The sequence below is a fragment of the Rhinopithecus bieti genome, unplaced genomic scaffold (genome assembly GCF_001698545.2).
Source record: "Rhinopithecus bieti isolate Rb0 unplaced genomic scaffold, ASM169854v2 scaffold_32008, whole genome shotgun sequence".
NCBI classification, from domain to species: domain Eukaryota; kingdom Metazoa; phylum Chordata; class Mammalia; order Primates; family Cercopithecidae; genus Rhinopithecus; species Rhinopithecus bieti.
Window position 1 is genome coordinate 788,331 of NW_016814433.1, and position 19,854 is coordinate 808,184.

The following is a 19,854-nucleotide window of genomic DNA, read 5'->3' on the forward strand; positions in this document are numbered from 1 at the left end:
TAAGCCTTGATTCTTGGACCTGCCTCAGTAATAAATCTTACAAAATTTTTAAAACTGTTTTATATATATTGTTATATGAAAATCCCGTTTTTACTTTAGAGTTGCTTTAGGTTATAACTGAAAGGCTTTCTAAAAGAAGACAGAACTAAAATTTAGGAAGAAAAACAAAACAAATTATGTACTGAATTTATTACAGAAAAACAGCTTACCACCTTAGAAAGCCATCTTTGCCATTATTTACCTCTGGCCTAAGGTAGTACTTTGCCTGTGGTAGATGTTCAGTAAATGTCTGAATGAATGAATAAGTAAGTAAACCTTATCCTCTTGGTTCACACTTGCTACTGAGTAGGAACTTGCTACGAGTTTTGTCTTCATTTCCTAATGCCTCACAAATTTCTGCAAGTAATAGTAGAGGATTCTAAGGTATTATTTCAATTGAATGGCATATTGTAAGTCACTTAACCTTTTTATTTTTCCGCTTATGAAACAGTTTTGAGGGAAGAGTATGTGGCTCAGAAGATACGACGTGGCCAGAAATGTCTTTTCTATAACATAATGAATGTTAACCTGACATGGCACCTGTCCTGAAGCTCTAAGTGGCTTAATGGTCAAAGTCTTAATTTTTGAACCATTAAAACAACATCTGAGATTCTGGTTATAGAAAACCTTTAGCTTCTTTATTCCTTTTCACTCTCACAAACCCAATAATCATTTGTTTCTTGAATCCAGGCACTGCGGGAATTGGTATTAAAATACCGCGAGGACATCATTAATGTGCGGACAGCAGCAGACCACGTAGAAGAAAAGCTGAAGGCTGAGATACTTTTCCTAAAGGAGCAGATCCAAGCAGAACAGTGTTTAAAAGAAAATCTTGAAGAAACTCTGCAGCTAGAAATAGAAAACTGCAAGGAGGAAATAGGTGAAGATAAAAGTGATGTAGTTTAGAGTCACTAAATAAAACTTTATTTTTTTTTTTTTGAGACGGAGTCTCGCTCTGTCGCCCGGGCTGGAGTGCAGTGGCCGGATCTCAGCTCACTGCAAGCTCCGCCTCCCGTGTTTACGCCATTCTCCTGCCTCAGCCTCCAGAGTAGCTGGGACTACAGGCGCCCGCCACCTCGCCCGGCTAGTTTTTTGTATTTTTTTAGTAGAGAGAGACGGGGTTTCACCGTGTTAGCCAGGATGGTCTCGATCTCCTGACCTCATGATCCACCCGTCTCGGCCTCCCAAAGTGCTGGGATTACAGGCTTGAGCCACCACGCCCGGCCATAAAACTTTAATAAAGAAGTAATATGTGGCCGTGGAGTCTGGAACACAGAAAAGCATAGGAAAAAATTTAGTACAGACTCAGTCCATTTTTTATAGATATTCTGCTATATTCAAATAATCAGAAATTCTGGTTATTTTAAAACTTTTTTTTTTTTTTGAGACAGAGTTTTGCTCTTGTTGCCCAGCCTGGAGTGCAGTGGCGAGATCTTGGCTCACTGCAACCTCTGCCTCCTAGGTTCAAGCAGTTCTGCATTCTGCTGCCTCAGCATCCCGAGTAGCTGGGATTACAGTAGTGCAGCACCACACCCAGCTCGTTTTGTATTTTTAGTAGAGACGGGTTTCTGCATGTTGGTCAAGCTGGTCTCAAACTCCCGATCTCAGGTGATCTGCCTGCCTCGGCCTTGCAAAGTGCTGGGATTACAGTTGTGAGCCCCTGCGCCTGGCCGAAAACTCATCTTTTTAGGAGTTCTGTGGCCTCTTTGGCAATTATTCATGGATAGGATTCTCAGTACTTGAACCCAGACCCAGGGGAACGTGATTTGATGGGTGGCATTTCCCTGCAGAGATGCGATACATGATCTAGAAGTAGTTTATGACACCGTGTCCGTTTGCGTGGATCCTACTTTTCCCTGCGCTGAATATGCTGATTGCGTGGTGATAATTTTGAGACAGCCCCCCAGAACCCATGTTCAGCATATATTTGAATCCTTTGGGGGTGTTCTAAAATTTTAAAGAAAAAAATTTACATGCAAAATAATAGATGAATGCTAATACGTCTCATTTTTTTTTTCCTTCTAGCTTCCATTTCTAGCCTAAAAGCTGAATTAGAAAGAATAAAAGTAGAAAAAGGACAGGTAAGTCGTGAGTTTCAAATTAATTCTATCAGCAACCGGTGGTTATTTATTGACTCCTACTATGGTAGACCCAACAAATAAAAAATAGTTAAGGCATGGGCCCTGCCTTAAGGAACTTCTGTCTTGTGGGAAGAAAACCATGGGGGTAAGGGTGTGATGGTGACTTACTGAGAGTGCCCTGTGTGTCAGGCTATGTTAAACCGGAGGAGGTAAGGCTAAGCTGTGACTGTGGCTTGGAGTTTCCAGTGTAGGGAGAAGATAGGCAAGGCATGGTCATAACGTGTTATATGCTTAGAGGTACAGTAGAAATATGTATAAAAGTGTTACAAACAAGAGATGATGTTTTCTAGCTGGCTTAGTCCTCTTAGACATCATCAGTACCTTTCATAGTAACCCCATTCAACCTCCTGACCTCACTGTTCCTTGATTTAGAGATTTTCACCTCCACCCTGCTCTCCCTTCCCACACACTGGGCTGGCTGCACTTTGCCCAACTGTGACATCTCACTGCAGCCTTAAGTTCCTTGACCACAATCTGCCATCCTTCCAGCTCTTCATCCTGCAGGCCTATCCATCGGAGTACCTCATTCAGACCTCCACTTCTCTGAACTTCCCCTTTTATCCTGGTTTTAGCAGCTTCATGGCTTGCTTGCTTTCCCCTAGGTCGCATCTTACTGGCCTGCCTCTTCCCCTCATCTTCCACCACACCTGCCCCTACGGTCTTTCACTCCTTGTCCTGCTGCTGCCCTCACCTGACCACTGCCCAACCCTGGACTAGTCCTGCTGTCCCTAGCTGCTGATGCCACCAGACTTGGTGACACTGCCTGCTCGTGCTGCCAGATGGGCCTCCAGTGCTCCTTATGCAGCCTTTCATGTGTTCTAAGTTGTGTCTCCTCCATTCCTCACAGTGGCAGTTTCAGAGGCATCTCACCTCAGCCTCCTCACTCTCAGCAGATGCTGGCCTCACTCCTCAGGCATCAGGCAGGGCCACCTTCAGCTCCTGGGCTCCTCAATTACAGGTTCTCCTTTTATTCCCAGCCTTCTCTTGTTCTTCAGAGAAAATGATGGCCTGCTTCTGAGCACAGTGTGTCACTGCATAGGTGCTTTGACTGAGTGTCTCCGGACTTCTCCAGATGTCCCCACACCGTGCTGGGCCTTGAACTTCTGCCTCTTGACTGGTCTTTTCCATTATGCATGAACAGTCTCAGGTGTCTCCCATTCAGAAGGAAAGAGTCTGTCTTTGGATTGCACTCCTCTCTCAAGCTACCAATCTTTCTTGTTACCTCTGTTGCCACAGTCTTGATCATGTCCACTGCCTGACTTCCCAGCCACCCCTCCACCCGCTGCAGTCTGTCTCCTGCCTCCACTTTGCTTCTGAGGTTGCACGAGCAGAAATTACCAGTGCTTGAAATACATCTCATCCTTTCCATTCCAGCTGCCACTCTCTGAGTTCAGACTTCACTCTCACCTGGCTTATTGTAACAGCCTAACTTACTTCCCTGCCTCCAAAATTTGTCCCTAATTCATCTCCATATTGAAATCAAGGTTATATTTAAACATTATACTTGTTCGCATCTCAGTCTAGTGGAGAGCCCTCCAGTGGTTTCCTTTATTTACAGGATCAAGTCCGTATCCTTAGCCCAGCCAGAGCTCTCCTGCCTCACACTGCCTCTCCGCCTCAGTGCCTGTGGCTCCTAGTGGGCCGTGCTACAGGCCAGCCGAACATGCCACCGTTCCTGCATGTGTTTTTAATGCGTGCCGTCCATTCCCTCTTACTGGAGTATCTCTCTCCATCTTCTCCCCTTGTCACCCCCGTCTTTGCCCTGTAAAAATGTAGGAGTCAAATATCTCCCCTAGGAAGTCCTTTGTAACTTGTCTGGCAGAATTAAATGCTGCTTCCTTCACGCTTCACACGTCTGTTTCCCCTGGTTTCTCCATTTTGAGGCCTTAGAATATAGTAGGTGCCCAATAATGGTTAATGAAAGAATCGTTCAGGAAGAACACAGAGGGGATCCACAGAGCTGAAAGGGTGAGAGTATTCCCAGTGTAGCCTGAGTGTCCTGGTGTAATTCTCCCGGCTCTACGCTCTTTTAGGCAGTGCACTGGGGCCCTGAGGGAGTTTGTGTCTCAGCCTTTTCTGTTTTCACAGTTGGAGTCCACATTAAGAGAGAAGTCTCAACAGCTTGAGAGTCTTCAGGAAATACAGATCAGTTTGGAAGAGCAGCTAAAAAAAGAGACTGCTGCTAAGGTAGTATTTTCATTGGTCATTTAATTTTAAAAAGTAGGGCTAAGAAGGTAGGATCACATCTTGCATGTTAAGAAAAAATACTGGTGCTTTGAAGTGTCACCTTTTAAAAAGTTGGCAAGACTGACAGCTTGTGAAAAGAAAAAAATTAAACGAATTGATCTGTTCCAGCTGGGTTAAATCTTTTCTGCCAGGTCTGGAGGCCTGTGTCATGGGCTAGCTTTAGAGAGTAGGTGGGCAATCAGGGCCACTGACCAAGCCTGGGCGCTGCCCGGTTAGAAGCAGCTTGAAAATGTCATTCCATCTGACTGATATATCAAATCCTAAGAGAGATGGCATCAAACCGGGTTTGCCGCCTACATTTTGATTAGTTCCGTTAGAATAAACGTGCATGTTGTGGGGGTAGTGAGCTGAGGGGTCAGACCTTAAAGCACAGACAGTGTTGTTGAACTGCTTGCTTTTAGAAAGGCTCCCACACACCCTGCTGAAGTTTTCCGTAAGAGAGACTGGGGATAGCTGGGGCTGCCTGGGACGTAGTCACTAAGTTTCCTGGTGGATGCTTGACTGTGGAGGTTGTCAGAGGAAATCCTGTATGCATCCCTGTCGCTGTGACAGATTCTCATCTCAGCAACTGTTTTGATGATTATTGTCACTGTCACCAGCTGCTGGGGGTGGGGGAGGGCAGCACTTTAATCCATTTCTTCCTCTGGCTTTTCATACCCAGTTCATCTTAGGACCTAGAGCAAGCAGTCCAGATGGCTTGCACACTTGCCCTATAGAGATTGGTCGTGTATAGGAGTATGATGGATATCCACCCACCTTTCTGCCCTAGTAGTTGGTAACTACAAGTTACTAGATTTCCTAATTTGGCCCTTTGGCATTAATCTTCATTCAAAACTTGTATTTTTTAGGCTACCGTTGAACAACTTATGTTTGAAGAGAAGAACAAAGCTCAGAGATTACAGACAGAATTAGATGTCAGTGAGCAAGTCCAGAGAGATTTTGTAAAGCTTTCACAGACCCTTCAGGTGAGGCATTTGGGGAACCACAAAATGCACGAAGGCAGTTTTGGGGGACAGAACCTTGCCAATCCCTGACTTGACCACTGGCAGTAGCTAGAGGTTTAGAGACTGGCTGCTCCTGCCTCCACCCCAAATGTCTGCCTCATCATTCAGGCCAGAAACCTGGTGTGTTCTTCACACTTGGCCCATTTTTCTTTTTCTCTATACCTTGCCAATTTTGCCTCCTTATGAGTAAAGTATCAACTCCTTAGCATACCATGTAAGACTCTTCCCAATCAGGCCTACCCCTGCATTTTGCTCATCTCTCTGCCTTGTTTTACATTCTCATGTTTAACTGCTTGTGGTTCCTCGCCCACAGTGCGCTCTTCCGTCTGGTAAGCATCCTCCTCTCATCCCCTCCTGACACCTTTCTTTCAAGGCTCAGCGTAGGTTTGTCCATTCCATGGAGCCCTTCTAGGTCCCTGAGCTGGGCTAAAGCGCCCCCTCCCTCTGCCATGCTCCCTTGGGCAGTCCATGAATGCCTGTAATGACATTTAGAATATTGTGCTAAAACTAAGGTTTTTTTTCCCAATGGAACTTCAGATTCTTTTTTTTTTTTGAGAGGAGTCTTGCTCTGTCACCCAGGCTGGAGTGCAGTGGTGTGATCTCGACTCACTGCAGCCTCTGCCTCTCTAGTTCCAGTGATTCTCCTGCCTCAGCCTCCTGGGTAGCTGGGATTACAGGCACATGCTACCACCCCCAGCTAATTTTTGTATTTTAGTAGAGACGGGGTTTTACCATGTTGGTCAGGCTGGTCTCAATCTCCTGACCTCAGGTGATCCACCCACCTCAGCCTCCCAAAGTGCTGGGATCACAGGCGTGAGCTGCCGCACCCAGCCTGGAACTGGATTCTTCAGGGTCAGGAGTCAGGTCTCATTTGTCTCCATAATCCCAACACATTAGACTTTAAAATCCTAGTCTGGGCCAGGCATGGTGGCTCACGCCTGTAATCCCAGCACTTTGGGAGGCTGAGGTGGGTGGATCACCTGAGGTCGGGAGTTCGTGATCAGACTGACCAATATGGTGAAACCCTGTTTCTACTAAAAATACAAAAATTAGCCAGGCATGGTGGTGGGTGCCTGTAATCCCAGCTACTGGGGAGGCTGAGACAGGAGAATTGCTTGAACTCGGGAGGTGGAGGTTGCAGTGAGCCGAGATGGCGCCACTGCAGTCCAGCCCGGGCGACAGACCAAGACTCTGTCTGGAGGAAAAGGAAAAGAAAAAAAAATGGCCGGGTGTGGTGGCAGGTGCCTGTAATCTCAGCTACTTGGGAGGCTAAGACACGAGAATCACTTGAACCTAGGAGGTGGAGGTTGCAGTGAGCCGAGATCACACCATTGCACTCTGGCCTGGGTGACGCGCAAAACTGCCTCAAAAAAAAAAAAAAAAAAAAAAAAAAAAAAAAAAAAAAAAAAAAAAAAAAAAAAAAAAAAAAAAAAAAATCCTAGTCTGTTATGCAATAGCTTTGGGGAATTATTTTAAAATTTTTAATTGTTCTTGTTGTCTCCCTTTGAAGTGACTGCTACTCTGGCGAGTTAATCTGCTGCATCTCAGCTAAACCAGTCACAGTTCAGAAAATCTAGGCAGGAGCCACCTGTACTTACCTCACCATTATTTCTCCAGGTGCAGTTAGAGCGGATCCGGCAAGCGGACTCCTTGGAGAGAATCCGGGCAATTCTGAATGATACTAAACTGACAGACATTAACCAGCTTCCTGAGACATGACACCCTGATGGCAGGATTCTAGCCTGCACTTTGGGTTTTTAACTCATCTTTAGAGCAACATTAATTATTATTTAACTCTTAACTGAAGAAAGAGAAGTCACAACAAAAGGAAGACTGGAGAAATGCTTACTTCTAGAGGGAGAAGACTGTGCGGCACAGGAAACAGCAAACGGGGTGATCTGCAGCCCAGAGACCTTCAAATGCGAACACTGATAACTCCAGGCTTGATTCCAACAGGCGTGGGATCAGATTCGGTGATGGAAAAAGTGCTGTTTCCTTGCCTGCTTTCTCCAACATAGATTTTTGGAACACATTTCCCTACCCTAAAGCGACATCCCATTAGTGTTTGGAATTTTCTGTTCATAGATATTGGAAGAGAGAATTTGCTTTATCTGTTGTCTAGAGCTCATCAGTAACAGTATTCAGTTAGCAGACAGAAGTGTAGTATGCTGTATGAATATTTTATATTAAAATATGAAGGTTTGGAGCAGGCCATTGGCTACTGACTGTATTTCCCTCACTCAGTACATTTTTGTTTCCCTTTTACCATTTTATCTTGCTTTGGAGGACCTTAAATGCTACTGAAACTTACCTGAGAACCATAGGACTGTGGCAAACAAAACCAGTTCAGGAAGTGAATTGATGAGGATCTGAAAACTTGGCTGGGGCTATATATACTGGAAGCTGAAGGTTAAAGGAAAAGCACAAGAAACTTGGGAAGCACTTTTTCTGCATACTTAGATGATCTTCATGGGCCCACAGGTACCAGGATAAAGCCAAACTGGTACCATCTACTCTTTTGAAGTGTTTTAGTCTAGTTATTGGATCAGTGAAAAACAATAAAACAAGCTTTGTCTGAGAACCTCTAGTATACATTTATAAATCTGCTTATTTTTCAACTTGGATCATTAGGCTTAAGTACTACTGTTTCAAATGTGTCAAATACAAAAATGGTAACTAGGTTGACAGATAGTTTGTATTTTTCTTTTAAGTCCAGGCCTGGAATGTAAGTGACAATGCTTATGGAAAGCCAGTTAGAATACTGATCAGTCCGCAAATCTGCCTTGCCATTTTACAAGCATTAGACTCCTTTCCTGTGTGAAGAAAGCCTCCATGAAATAGGTCTTTGCCATAACTTTATGAAGTGCTACAGAAAGCACAAAGGATTGATTCATGTTCACCAATACTTGCTGAGAGTACTCTCCCAGGAAGATCCACTGGATGGATCATCATCCAGGAGGTTCAAAAGTAAAATGGTTTTCAAATCATTTTTGAGATTGGTTGCATAACAGTAAGGTACCTGAAAGAGCCTTCCGGGAGTTAGTGAACTAGGTAGATTGTTTTGTACACATAAAGCCACTGTCAACTTAAAGTGAATTGTCTTTGTTATAAATGAGGTCACTATGGACTTGCCCTAAAGATCTTTACTTCTGTACGTCTGTCTTCCATAGGACAAATGATAAGTACTACATACCTCATCTCTTGGGTTATTATTGTAGTCTGCATTCATGATTATGAATTTAAAAATAAATACTAATTATGGAAATAGTACTAAAGGCTTGCCGCGCATGAAACATTATTTAAATTGGTTTGAAGTCCCTTTATAAAGAGTGCTATATGGTTTAGATAAAGGAAACATAACTATTGAGTTACAGGGGATTTTATTAATTATAAAATGCAATCAATTTAAATTACGTAGGTTTAAGACTAGTCCCTCGGATAAGCCCCAAGCGAATTTGTCTTCAGATTATTAAAATTAGTGCTGCAAATCAGGGTGGGCAGTTCACAGCTTTCTGAACTGACTGAACTAGAGCTTGCAGTGAAGTGTTCTGCTGAGACTGAGCACCTTACAGATAATTTTTCTCCAGAAGACAGTACTGGGTAATAAAATCATCACAATTAGGGAATGGTTAGTGGTCTCTACTGTGACAAATGCAAACTGCTGGAATTCACTTTATTGAGAAAATACGGTAGAAAACCCAAACTGAGACTCTAAGTTTTGTTTAACAATGTGCTTCTGGTATGCAACAAACTACTGTGTCACTGTCCAGGTAGGAAACAATTCTTTCCACTGGGTTTTCAGTGTAAATGGGAACTGATTTAGAAGGCAAAAGATCAGTTGGGTTTCTTGAGTGTTCCTGTGCTTATATTCAGTCTGTGCATACATGTTCTCATGCATGTCTAACCTGATTTACCTCTTACCTGTAACCTACCTTATCATGTGGCTTTTAATTGGCAGTCACTCAGCCATTTCTAAGCAGGTATAGTACTACCTTTCAGAACTCACATCGCAAGTATAAAAAGATGACTTAAGGCGAAGTGAGGACAAAATCACATTCTGCATACTAACCTATTTCTTTTTTTCTCCCTTTAAGGTGCTAAACCTGCACCTCATGTCCACTCAGTAACAAGTGTTGGGACGTAGAGCACAGCCTCACTCAGCTCTGAAAGGTAATACAGCCTGTGAGGAAGTGAGCCAGCAGTGGCCTTTGCAGTTGTGGGTCTTGAGCTCTGCTCTCGGCAGATTTCAGGTGTAACCATTTGTTAACTGTACTGAAGGTGTGTCCTTAAGAAGTGTTCACATTAAAAAAGCTGCTGCCGAGTACACTGTGTGGCCTTTTCCTTTGAATCCTAGGTTCTATCCCTCTCAGAGCCATGTTTCTGGTGCTGCTCCTTTAAAACACAGCTCCTAAGAATACCTTGCTCAGATACGGAGAACGCTCAATAGGGTTCAGGGAGGTTCTGGCAGTGTGCAGTGTGAAATAATCCTGACTCCTTGCTGAACACAACTGTAGGCTTGCGTCATAAAGCACAATCCAAATTTTAAATACAAACATTTATTCAATAATTATAAAACAAAATATTTAAAAAGATGAACAACCACAGCAAAGGTCATCCAAAATGCCTTTTTATAAATTAGATAATGCTACCTGTTTTACAATATGGGTTTAAGCCTTCAGTGGTGTTCACTTCAGGTGTGAGTCAGCTCCTGGTGGTGTCAGAAGTTTACATGATTGCGGATATCATTGATCTGCTTCACCATTTCCCTTATGTGTTCACCCCTGTAAAATTGTACAGTCACTCACTTTTGGAAATATAATAAACCATTTATATGGATTCTTAAGAATTCAAACTGGTAATGCTGAAATATCTAAGAACTGCTTTGCTAAAATTAACAGCTGAAGGTTTCAGATGGATAGCAATAGTGTTCACTGTTCATTTAAGGTGACAAATGGTGCAAGTACTGGAAATATTTTTGAACATAATTACTGTAAAATCATGTTACTAGAAGGTCATCACTTTCAATCCTCCCACCATAGTCATTTCTTAAGCCCCTATGTATCATGTGGCTCTCGGCCCAGTAATTACTTGACATGCAAATACCAAGATCCAGGTCTCTATTAAGACAGGCTGACTGTGGCATACTGTAAAGGAAAAACTCTCTCACAGTAATAGCTGACTGGAAGTATTTACTTACTCCTCCTTCAGGATGGACTGAATGCACTTCCGCTGGTAGGCACTGAGAGTAATGGTGGGTTTTTGAAGACTCAACACCTTCTCCATCTTTCGCTGTTGATAGTCCTTTTTCATAGTAACCTTAAGTATCAAAATAGATATTTTGGCAGTGGTTTGCCACACATTTTATCTATCTGAATCTGTTTTTACATTTTTGTAAAATTTTCTGTAGAATAAGTGCTTTAAGAAAAATTATCAAATTTAGCTAGTTTGGATCTATTCCTACCTGTTTGATGGCATTGCCCAAATGTCGAAGTTGATCAGGTATCAGCTGTAATTCTTTCTTCATGTCTCGCTCACTATCAGAGAGAACTGGGAGCTCAGAGTGAAAACTGTGAAGTACTTTTTTCATCCTTTAGAAAAGGCAAGCAAACATCTCAAGTTAAGGTCTCTGCTAATTAGGAGAAACATAATCACAAGGTCATAATTCGTGGATCTGGTGTCTCTGAAGTAGGCCCCATAAGAAGGGTTAGGGAGAGCCTCATGTTTTCCCCAACATATTCTTCAGAGGAGAGGTAGGGGGATCAGTTCAATTGTGTAGGTATGTAAGCACGTGCCAATGCCCATTTTCTTAAATATCACTGTTAGTACCTGAGTAGGTAACTAAATGTTATACAGCCCACTGACCTGTTCATGATATCCTCTTGTTTTTCTTTAGCTTCTTCATATTTGTCAGCTAAACGCTCAGCCATTTCCCGCAGACTTTTCCTAATGATATAAGAAACAAGAGACTCTTGGGGTCCACACCTTGATGTGGAAACCAACTAATGTGGCTCAGCATCTTGGGGTAAGAGTATGGTTCCAGCCCTACTGACCTGTTTTCTTCTTCTTTTTGACACTTACCTCTCCTCTCGACAATAATTGAGATCTTCTAGTTGTTTCTTTTTTTGGTCACATAATAATTTGACCCTTCAAGAACAAAAAGGCATAGAGTTTACTCAGAAGCCAGGTCTAGGCTACGACACAGCATCAGCTACCAGCCAGGGATCGATGGTTTGTGAGCACAGGACACCATACCTCCGCTGAATCTCCTCCTTGGCCAAGTCCTGTTTGAGAATGTACTGCTCTCTGAACACCTGGGTGGCTCTGCTGAGGAGCTGAAGGCATTCTTCAGGAGGAGGGGCTAGGTCCTTTTCAGAAGCTCTTAAAAACAAAGTTTCTACCTGTATTTTCCTTAGCTGAGTAAAACAACTGAAAATAGACTCCAGTCACAGGTGCTTTGTAAACTTTTTATATTTTAATTTATTTTCTGAGATGGAGTCTCGCTCTGTCGCCCAGGCTGGAGTGCAGTGGTGCTATCTCGGCTCACTGCAACCTCTGCCTCCTAGATTCAAGCAATTCTCCTGCCTCAGCCTCCCGAGTAGCTGGGATTACAGGTGCCCACCACCCCGCCTGGCTAATTATTGCATTTTTAGTAGAGATGGGGTTTCACCGTGTTGGCCAGGCTGGTCTTCAACTCCTGACCTCAGGTGATCTGCCTGCCTCGGCCTCCCAAAGTGCTAGAATTATAGCTGTGTGAGCCACCGTGCCCAGCCTAACTTCTTCTGAGACAAAGTCTTGCTCTGTCGCCCAGGCTGGAGTGCAGTGGTGTGATCTCGGCTCACTGCAACCTCTGCCTCCCAGGTTCAAGTTATTCTCCTGCCTCAGCCTCCCAAGTAGCTGGGACTACAGGGGCATGCCACCACACCCAGCTAATTTTTGTATTTTTAGTAGAGACGGGGTTTTGCTGTGTTAGCCAGGATTGTCTCAATCTCCTAACCTCGTGATCCTCCTGTCTTGGCCTCCCAAAGTGCTGGGATTACAGGCGTGAACCACGGTGCCTGGCCCAGCCTAACTTCTTTTTAAACACTTCCTGTTTATCATTCTCAGGTGCCACTTCCCCCCTGTTCCCCATTCACTAGCTGATTAAATATAACCAGTTTCTTCCAAATCCATCACAGTAAAAAGTGTATGAAACAGATGAGGACAGAAAGGATGCACAGTAATTATGAAGACAGAAGAGAACCCATTCATAAAACCACTATGCCCAAGATTGCATACTTCAAAAATGCTGGATTGGCAACACTACGTTGCAAAATGCTTCTAATATGCTTTTCAAAGGAATCTGGGGTTTCAGCCAGAACACGGAGGGGAGACTCTGCCACTTCAACATCTTCTCGAGTACAAAGCAGGGGAGGAGACGCTGGATGGACTGTACTTCTGCAAAATAGGTAAGTAAATTGAATTCTACCATGGAGTGATTTACTATATTACAGGAAAGCAGAAACCACATTAATCCAGAACTTTCAGAATACAAAATAAGGTGTTACTTTTGTAAAAGTGCAAGAATGCATGTTTGCCACCTTGAAAAGGTCACTTTGGGAAGCTACACCCTTATTCTTCCAATGCCCCTAATTTGTCAAAGCATTTCTGACTGCCATTTCTGGTTCTTTTCCAAAAGATTAAGGCAGCACAAACACCTAGCATGCATTCTTGGCAAAGGACTTGAGAGCCAGTTTATAAGCCAGAGCCACTAACATAAATTACTAATTTGTTAGGTTTAGAGTTGATCAAAACCAGTATTAAGCCAGAAAACTGCTGTATGTACCATACTGGTTCTATATAATTTGATTTCTAAAAACGATTCACTCAAGTGCAAATACTCAAACTTCAGAAAGAGCTTAAAAGATCTCACAAACTTTAGCAGCATGGCAAGTGACTTACTCTGAAGGCAACAATTCTAATGTGAATGTTTGGTTTGACATGGTGGCTCATGCCTGTAATCCCAGCATTTTGGGAGCTGAGGCAGGTGGACCACTTGAGGTCAGGCATTCGAGACCAGCCTGGCCAACGTGGTAAAACCCTGTCTCTACTAAAAATATAAAAATTAGCTGGGCGTGGTGGCACACATCTGTAATCTCAGCTACTTAGGTGGCTGAAGCATGAGAATTGCTTGAACCCAGGAGGCGGAGGTTGCAGTGAGCTGAGAACATATCACTGTACTCTAGCCTGGGCAACAGGGTGAGACACTATCTCAAAAAAAAAAAAAAGAAAAAAAAGTGAAAGTTCCTCACATAGCATTACTTTATAGACAACTTGTATTTCAGGGAGCTAGCAGAAATATAATCTGAAAGTATCCAGATAATTGGCTGGGCACAGTGGCTCACACCTGTAATTCCAGCACTTCGGGAGGCCGAGGTGGGTGGATCACCTGAGGTCAGGAGTTCAAGACCAGCCTGGCCAACACGGCGAACCCTCATCTCTACTAAAAATATAAAAATTAGCTGGGCGTGGTGTGCCCCTGTAATCCCAGCTACTAGGGAGGCTGAGGCAGGAGAATCGCTTGAACCTGGGAGGCACAGGTTGCAGAGAGCTGAGATCATGCCACTGTACTCCAGCTTGGGCAACAGAGCAAGACTCCAACTCAAAAAAAAAAAAAAAAAGTATCCAGACAATTAATGTTTATTTTTCCTCTTTGGGATTTATATTTATTCTGAAGTAAGCCAGTGTGACTAGGTTTTATTTTACTAAATGTACTGTGGGTGTTTAGGGGTGGGGGTGGTGTCTAGTGTTTGAAGCCCCAGTGACTTTTGTTTTTGGTACTCATGCTCCTGCATTTATATAACTCAGAATGATCTTCCAAGGCTGTTGGAAAAGGAAGACAGTGATTATAGCTTAATTGTCTGACTTCCTTAAAGGAGAAGGACTAAGAGTTCAGTTTTTTTTTTTTAAAGACAGAGGGTCTTGCTCTCACCCAGGCTGGAGTGCAGTGTCATGATCATGGTTCACTGCAGCCTGAAACTCCTGGGCTTAAGCAGTCCTCTCACTTGAGTAGCTAGGACTACAGGTGTGCACCACCATGCCTGGCTAATTTTTTTGTTTTTTGTAGAGATGGGGGTCTCACTATTTTGCCCAGGTTGGTCGCGAACTCAGGGCCTCCCAAAGCATTGGGATTACAGGTGTGAACCACAACTGCACCCAGCCTGAGTTCAGCTTTATTCCAGTTTACATATTCTACAATGTCTCAGGCTGGCAGAGACAGAGAAATTAAAGAGTATGAGTATGGACTTCAGAGTCAATGAGATCTGCATCTGTATCCCAGCTCTATTTTGTTACCTGTGATTTCAGCATTTACTAACCTCTTGATCCCTGTTTCCACTCTTATAAAATGGAAATGCCAGTACTGTCCTTACAGGGCTGCCCTGATGATTCCAGGAGGCAGTACAGGCACATGGCTTACTTCTGAGCTTGGCACATGGTCATAGCTTGAGAATTATTACTCATATTGATAATGGAATTTGGTATTCAATTTTAGTATTTTTTCCCCACACTCTGAAGAAAAGCTCCTGACTCTCAGCTAGGTGCAGGGGATGCCAGAAACCATGCCTAAAATGAAACCTTACAGAGATGGCAGGAACAGAAATATCCATCCTTCCAACCCTCAAGTCAGAAGCCAAAGCATAAACCACACTTTTGTATAGCTTCAAGTTGGTTACTGAGTGCATTTTCCCAACTGCAGAATTAGAGCTGTGCGGAGAATAGAAAATGGACGTACAGTAAAGGCCTGACGAGGCATTCATAGGTACTGGTAACGCAGAGCATCGTGGGGCCCAGAATGTCAGGGACAATCCAAAATCCTCGAATTGGAGCCGGATGCCTGGAAAAACCCAGTCATAGTTAAATTACAAAGCAGCAAATGCAATGGAACCAAGAGCAAAGACATGACAGGTCATGGCCTTCTCAGGCCTGGGCTGACAGTTGCCTGGGACATCCTGTCAGTACTATAACCTCAAAAGTGGTGGCCTGGAAACCTTTCATACAGCTCTACACTAAACTCTAGAGCCCATGTCACTAAGTCACTCAGGAATCTCTAACCGTAGAGTGGTGCTGACTGTAATCTCAAAAGTTACACGTTACACTGAAGATCTGTGTGTCTCTCCAACTTGCACATAAGCCCCAGCTATCTAGCCCACTTCTAACAAATTAAGTGCCTAGAAACGGTTGAATGAACAGAGCTGCCGAGTCTGTCTCAATGAGGCCCGACGTCAATGTCACAGGAAATCATTTAGCATGCACAGCCTGCATGTCTCTCTCAATCTTCCTTCCCACTTCAGTGAAGACATTGGAAACTGAGACCTCAGATGGGAACTGCCAATCTGCCAACATGCTCTCCTAGCGGCTCCCACGCCCATCCCACCTGCACGCCTACAACACGCAACTGCCCCTGAATGCGGATGCCGCCTCCTCTCACACCTTCTGAAAATTGTACCATTAACTGTGTCGTTTCAGAATATCCCGATTATCTACCTCCCCTCAGCTTGCACTCATGTCTCTTCCATTTCAAATACTCCCATTTCAATATAATGTCCAGTTCCCCTTATTCTTTCTCTCCATCCCTTTAGAACCAGCAGTCGACACACTAGTTGCCCTTCCACAGCTCCCATTTACTTTTTTGGTATCTAGAAGGTTGTAAACTTTTACTTTTTATTATCAGTGTGAAATCTACACATTACTGGGCTATATACTATGTAACCAGTATCCAGGTCAAGAATCAGGACACTGCAGGGGGCTTCAGGGTTCCCGTGCGACCTTCCCTGGTCATAGCCTTTCACTCCCCAGAGAAGCAGCTACTACTCTTGACATTCATAATACCGTGTCTTTGCTTTGCTTTACAGTTTTCCTATGTATTCATTCCTAGGCAGGACTGTTAATTTCACCTGTTTCTGAAATTGATATAAATGGGATTTTGGGGTTTTTTGGAGACAGGGTCTCACTCTGTTGCCCAGGCTGGAGTGCAGTGGTGCGATCACAACTCACTGCAGCCTTGACCTGACGGGCTCAAACAATCCTTCCACCTCAGCCTCCTGAGTAGCTGGGACCACAGGTACATGCTACCACACTGGCTAATTTTTGTTTGTCTGTTCGAGATGGAGTCTCACTCTGTTGCCCAGGTTGGAGTGCAGTGGTGCGATCTCGGCTCACTGCAACCTCCACCTCCCAGGTTCAGGTGATTCTCCTGCCTCAGCCTCCTGAGTAGCTGGGATTACAGGTGCCCGTCACTACACCTAGCTAATTTTTTTTGTTTGTATTTTTAGTAGAGACGGGGTTTCACCATGTTGGCCAGGCTGGTCTCGAACTCCTGGCCTAGTGATTTGCCTGCCTCAGCCTCCCAAAGTGCTGGGATTACAGGCTTGAGCCACCACGCCTGGCCTCACCTGGCTTTTTTTTTTTTTTTGAGGTGGAGTCTCACTCTGTCGCCCAGACTGGAGTGCAGTGGCGCAATCTCGGCTTACGGCAAGCTCCGCCTCCTGGGTTCACGCCATTCTCCTGCCTCAGCCTCCTGAGTAGCTGGGACTACAGGCGCCCGCCACCTCGCCCGGCTAGTTTTTTGTATTTTTAGTAGAGACGGGGTTTCACTATGTTAGCCAGGATGGTCTCGATCTCCTGACCTCGTGATCCGCCCGCCTCGGCTTCCCAAAGTGCTGGGATTACAGGCTTGAGCCACCGCGCCCGGCCTCACCTGGCTAATTTTAAAATTTTTTTGTAAAGAAAGGGTCTTGCTATGTTGCCCAGGCTGGTCTCAAACTCCTGGCCTCAAGTGATCCTCCTGTCTCACCCCACCAAAGTGCTGGGATTATAGGTGTAAGCTACCACGCCCAGCCTACATGGGATTTTATTATTTTCCCTGTTCACTTTTTTTTTTTTGAGATGGAGTCTCACTCTGTCACCCAGACTGGAATGCAGTGGTGTGATCTCGGCTCACTGCAACCTCTGCTGCCCGAGTTCAAGCAATTCTCCTGCCTCAGCCTCCAGAGTAGCTGGGATTGCAGGCACCTGCCACCGTGCCCAGCTAATGTGTGTAGTTTTCAGTAGAGACGGGGTTTCACCATCTTGGCCAGGCTGGTCTTGAACTCCTGACCTTGTGATCCACCTGCTTCGGCCTCCCAAAGTGCTGGGATTATAGGCATAAGCCACCGTACCCGGCCTCACTGTTCACTTTTCAAGCTGGTACAGTTTGCTATCCTTCTCGTGCCCCACCAAGCGTTTTCCCTGTGGTCCTCTGTATTGCCAAACCTAGACTATGTCTATTTCTTAGTAGATGCTATTTGTCTCATGTTTGTGTATACTCGATGTCTGAATGCTTAGGAGACATCCAGTAACTGATGAACAGAATAAAGGGAGGTATCTAGAATACCTTCCAGGTTTCTACTGGGGATAACTGGGCTGATATGGCACCCTTCAGAAAAATGGGACGTAGGAGAGAGACTTTTGGGAAGACAGAAGATGAGTTAAGGGGACATCTGGAGTTTTATGTTCCTATAGGATATCTGAGTGGAGGAGCCCAGCAGGCAGCTGGATATGTGAATCTGGAGTTCAGAGTGGTCTGGGCTGGGGTGATATGGATGTGGAAACTGTCAGCACTGAAGCCATGATTATGGCAAAAGTTACTCAGGAAAGGACCTAGAAAGAATAGAGAAGACCCAAGGAGAGAGTTGTGAGCATCACTTGTCAGCAGTAAGTAGAGGCAGAGGAACCAGCCTAAGAAGGAAACTTGAGAAAAGGGCTGCTGGAGGGACTGAAGGAGAACCTGGAGGGACAGACGTCAAGGATGCCAAGAAGAGTGTGTTTCAAAGAGGAGACACAGGCAACCACATCAAATAAACACAGCAATGCAGTGAAGGGCAGACAGTCTCTGCTCTCATGAAACATATACGTTCCAGTAGTGGTGACAGGCATTAAAAAAATGCAAATATAAATAGTATAATATGTGCTACAAGGGATAAGAGAATAGGAGAGCCCTAAGTTAGACTGGGCAGTCAAGGGTGTTCTCTTTGAAGAAGTGACATTAAGATGAGAAAGAAGGGTAAGAGTTAGCCCAGAGAAGATGGCAAGCTGGGGCTGGGGCAGGGGCTGGAGAAGGACCTTCCAGTCAGGAAATAGTATGTGGAGTGGCCCTGGAGCAGGAGAAAGCTTCTGATGAGCAGGACACTCTTAGGGGAGAAGTATCATGTCTGCAACTTTCAAATGATTCAGCAGTAAATACTGCGGACGTGAGTGTAATGGATACGCACATATCTGAACTGCTGAAATGAACAATTGTTTTCTGATACACAAGGAAGGGAGAGTCCTTACCTGCAGGGCAATGGCTTCGTACAAAGGATGTGTTCAACAAAGCATTTCTGTTCTGTAGAGAGTTCCTGTAAACTATCCTTATCTTCTTCATCTACCACAGAAGACATTATATAGATGAAATGATGCTTAGACAAGTCTCAAATTAAAACGCTCATGATATTGGGTTAAATGCAATTAAGTTCTTGTCTGGAAACATTGCTTCTCAAATACTATGCTTTTCTGACACAGGCATGTGCTTTCCCAGGGGGTCTAGATTTCCGCCCCAAGAAGCAAAGTAGGATTTTCCTTGGTAATGTCTCTAAATGCAAAAATGTTTCACTAAGAAGAGTGAGATCATTCTCTTCCAGGCTGTTCCTTACCCATACTGATTTTATTTCCATACAGGTTGTGTACCCTTTATCCAAAATGCTTGGGATCAGAAGTGTTTCAGATCTTGTATATATTTTTTTAATTTTGGAATGTGTGCATTATACTTAGTAGTTGAACATCTCTTATCTAAAAATCTAAAAGCCTAAATGCTCCAATGAGCATTTCTGTTGAGTGTCATGACAGCACTCAAAAACTTTTGTAGCTCACTCAGGTTCAAGGATGGAAAAAAGAAAGAGTTTTGGATTTCAAATTTTCAGAGTAGGGTTACTCAATCTGTAACAGGTTTTTTTTTTTTTTTTTTCCTTTTTTTTAATGGAATCTCCCTCTGTTGCCCAGGCTGGAGTGCAGTGGCCCAATCTCTGCTCAATGCAACCTCTGCCTTCTGGGTTCAAGTGATTCTCCTGCCTCAGCCTCCTGAGTAGCTGGGACTACAGGTGGATGCCACCACGCCCGGGTTTAAGTAGTAGACAGGGTTTCACTATGTCGGCCAGACTGGTCTTGAACTCTTGAACTCAGATGATCTACCTGCCTCAGCCTCCCAAAGTGCTGGGATTACAGGTGTGAGCCACCACGCCTGGTCTGTAACAGCTTTTTAAAATGTAATTCACAGTACCATACAAGTCATCCATTTAAAGTATACCCATTAAAGTATACAATTCAGTAAGTTTCTACTGTAAGAACTGTATGCCGGCCGGGTGTGGTGGCTC

General features: G+C 44.2%; 2 protein-coding genes across 5 annotated transcripts in view; one reads left to right on the plus strand and one right to left on the minus strand.

Moving 5' to 3' along the window:
- The window catches only part of RABEP1 (rabaptin, RAB GTPase binding effector protein 1), a 115,052-nt gene extending 105,297 nt beyond the window's left edge, over positions 1-9,755 (plus strand). For both annotated transcript variants that reach the window (XM_017850509.1, XM_017850510.1), the window contains 5 exons: positions 730-919; positions 2,065-2,120; positions 4,269-4,367; positions 5,276-5,392; positions 7,049-9,755. In XM_017850509.1, coding sequence (XP_017705998.1) covers positions 730-919; positions 2,065-2,120; positions 4,269-4,367; positions 5,276-5,392; positions 7,049-7,150 — 564 coding nt within the window. In that variant the 3' untranslated portion in view covers positions 7,151-9,755. The remainder of the gene's footprint in view (positions 1-729; positions 920-2,064; positions 2,121-4,268; positions 4,368-5,275; positions 5,393-7,048) is intronic.
- Positions 9,756-9,967: 212 nt separating this feature from the next.
- The window catches only part of NUP88 (nucleoporin 88), a 36,680-nt gene continuing 26,793 nt past the window's right edge, over positions 9,968-19,854 (minus strand). The window contains exons 9-17 of one of the 3 annotated variants that reach the window (XM_017850514.1): positions 18,779-18,869; positions 15,201-15,302; positions 12,707-12,865; positions 11,684-11,857; positions 11,510-11,575; positions 11,294-11,374; positions 10,893-11,019; positions 10,629-10,747; positions 9,968-10,212 (exon numbers count right to left, since the gene is read on the minus strand). In XM_017850514.1, coding sequence (XP_017706003.1) covers positions 10,149-10,212; positions 10,629-10,747; positions 10,893-11,019; positions 11,294-11,374; positions 11,510-11,575; positions 11,684-11,857; positions 12,707-12,865; positions 15,201-15,302; positions 18,779-18,869 — 983 coding nt within the window. In that variant the 3' untranslated portion in view covers positions 9,968-10,148. The remainder of the gene's footprint in view (positions 10,213-10,628; positions 10,748-10,892; positions 11,020-11,293; positions 11,375-11,509; positions 11,576-11,683; positions 11,858-12,706; positions 12,866-15,200; positions 15,303-18,778; positions 18,870-19,854) is intronic. The other 2 variants (XM_017850512.1, XM_017850513.1) reach the window with 2 other exon arrangements.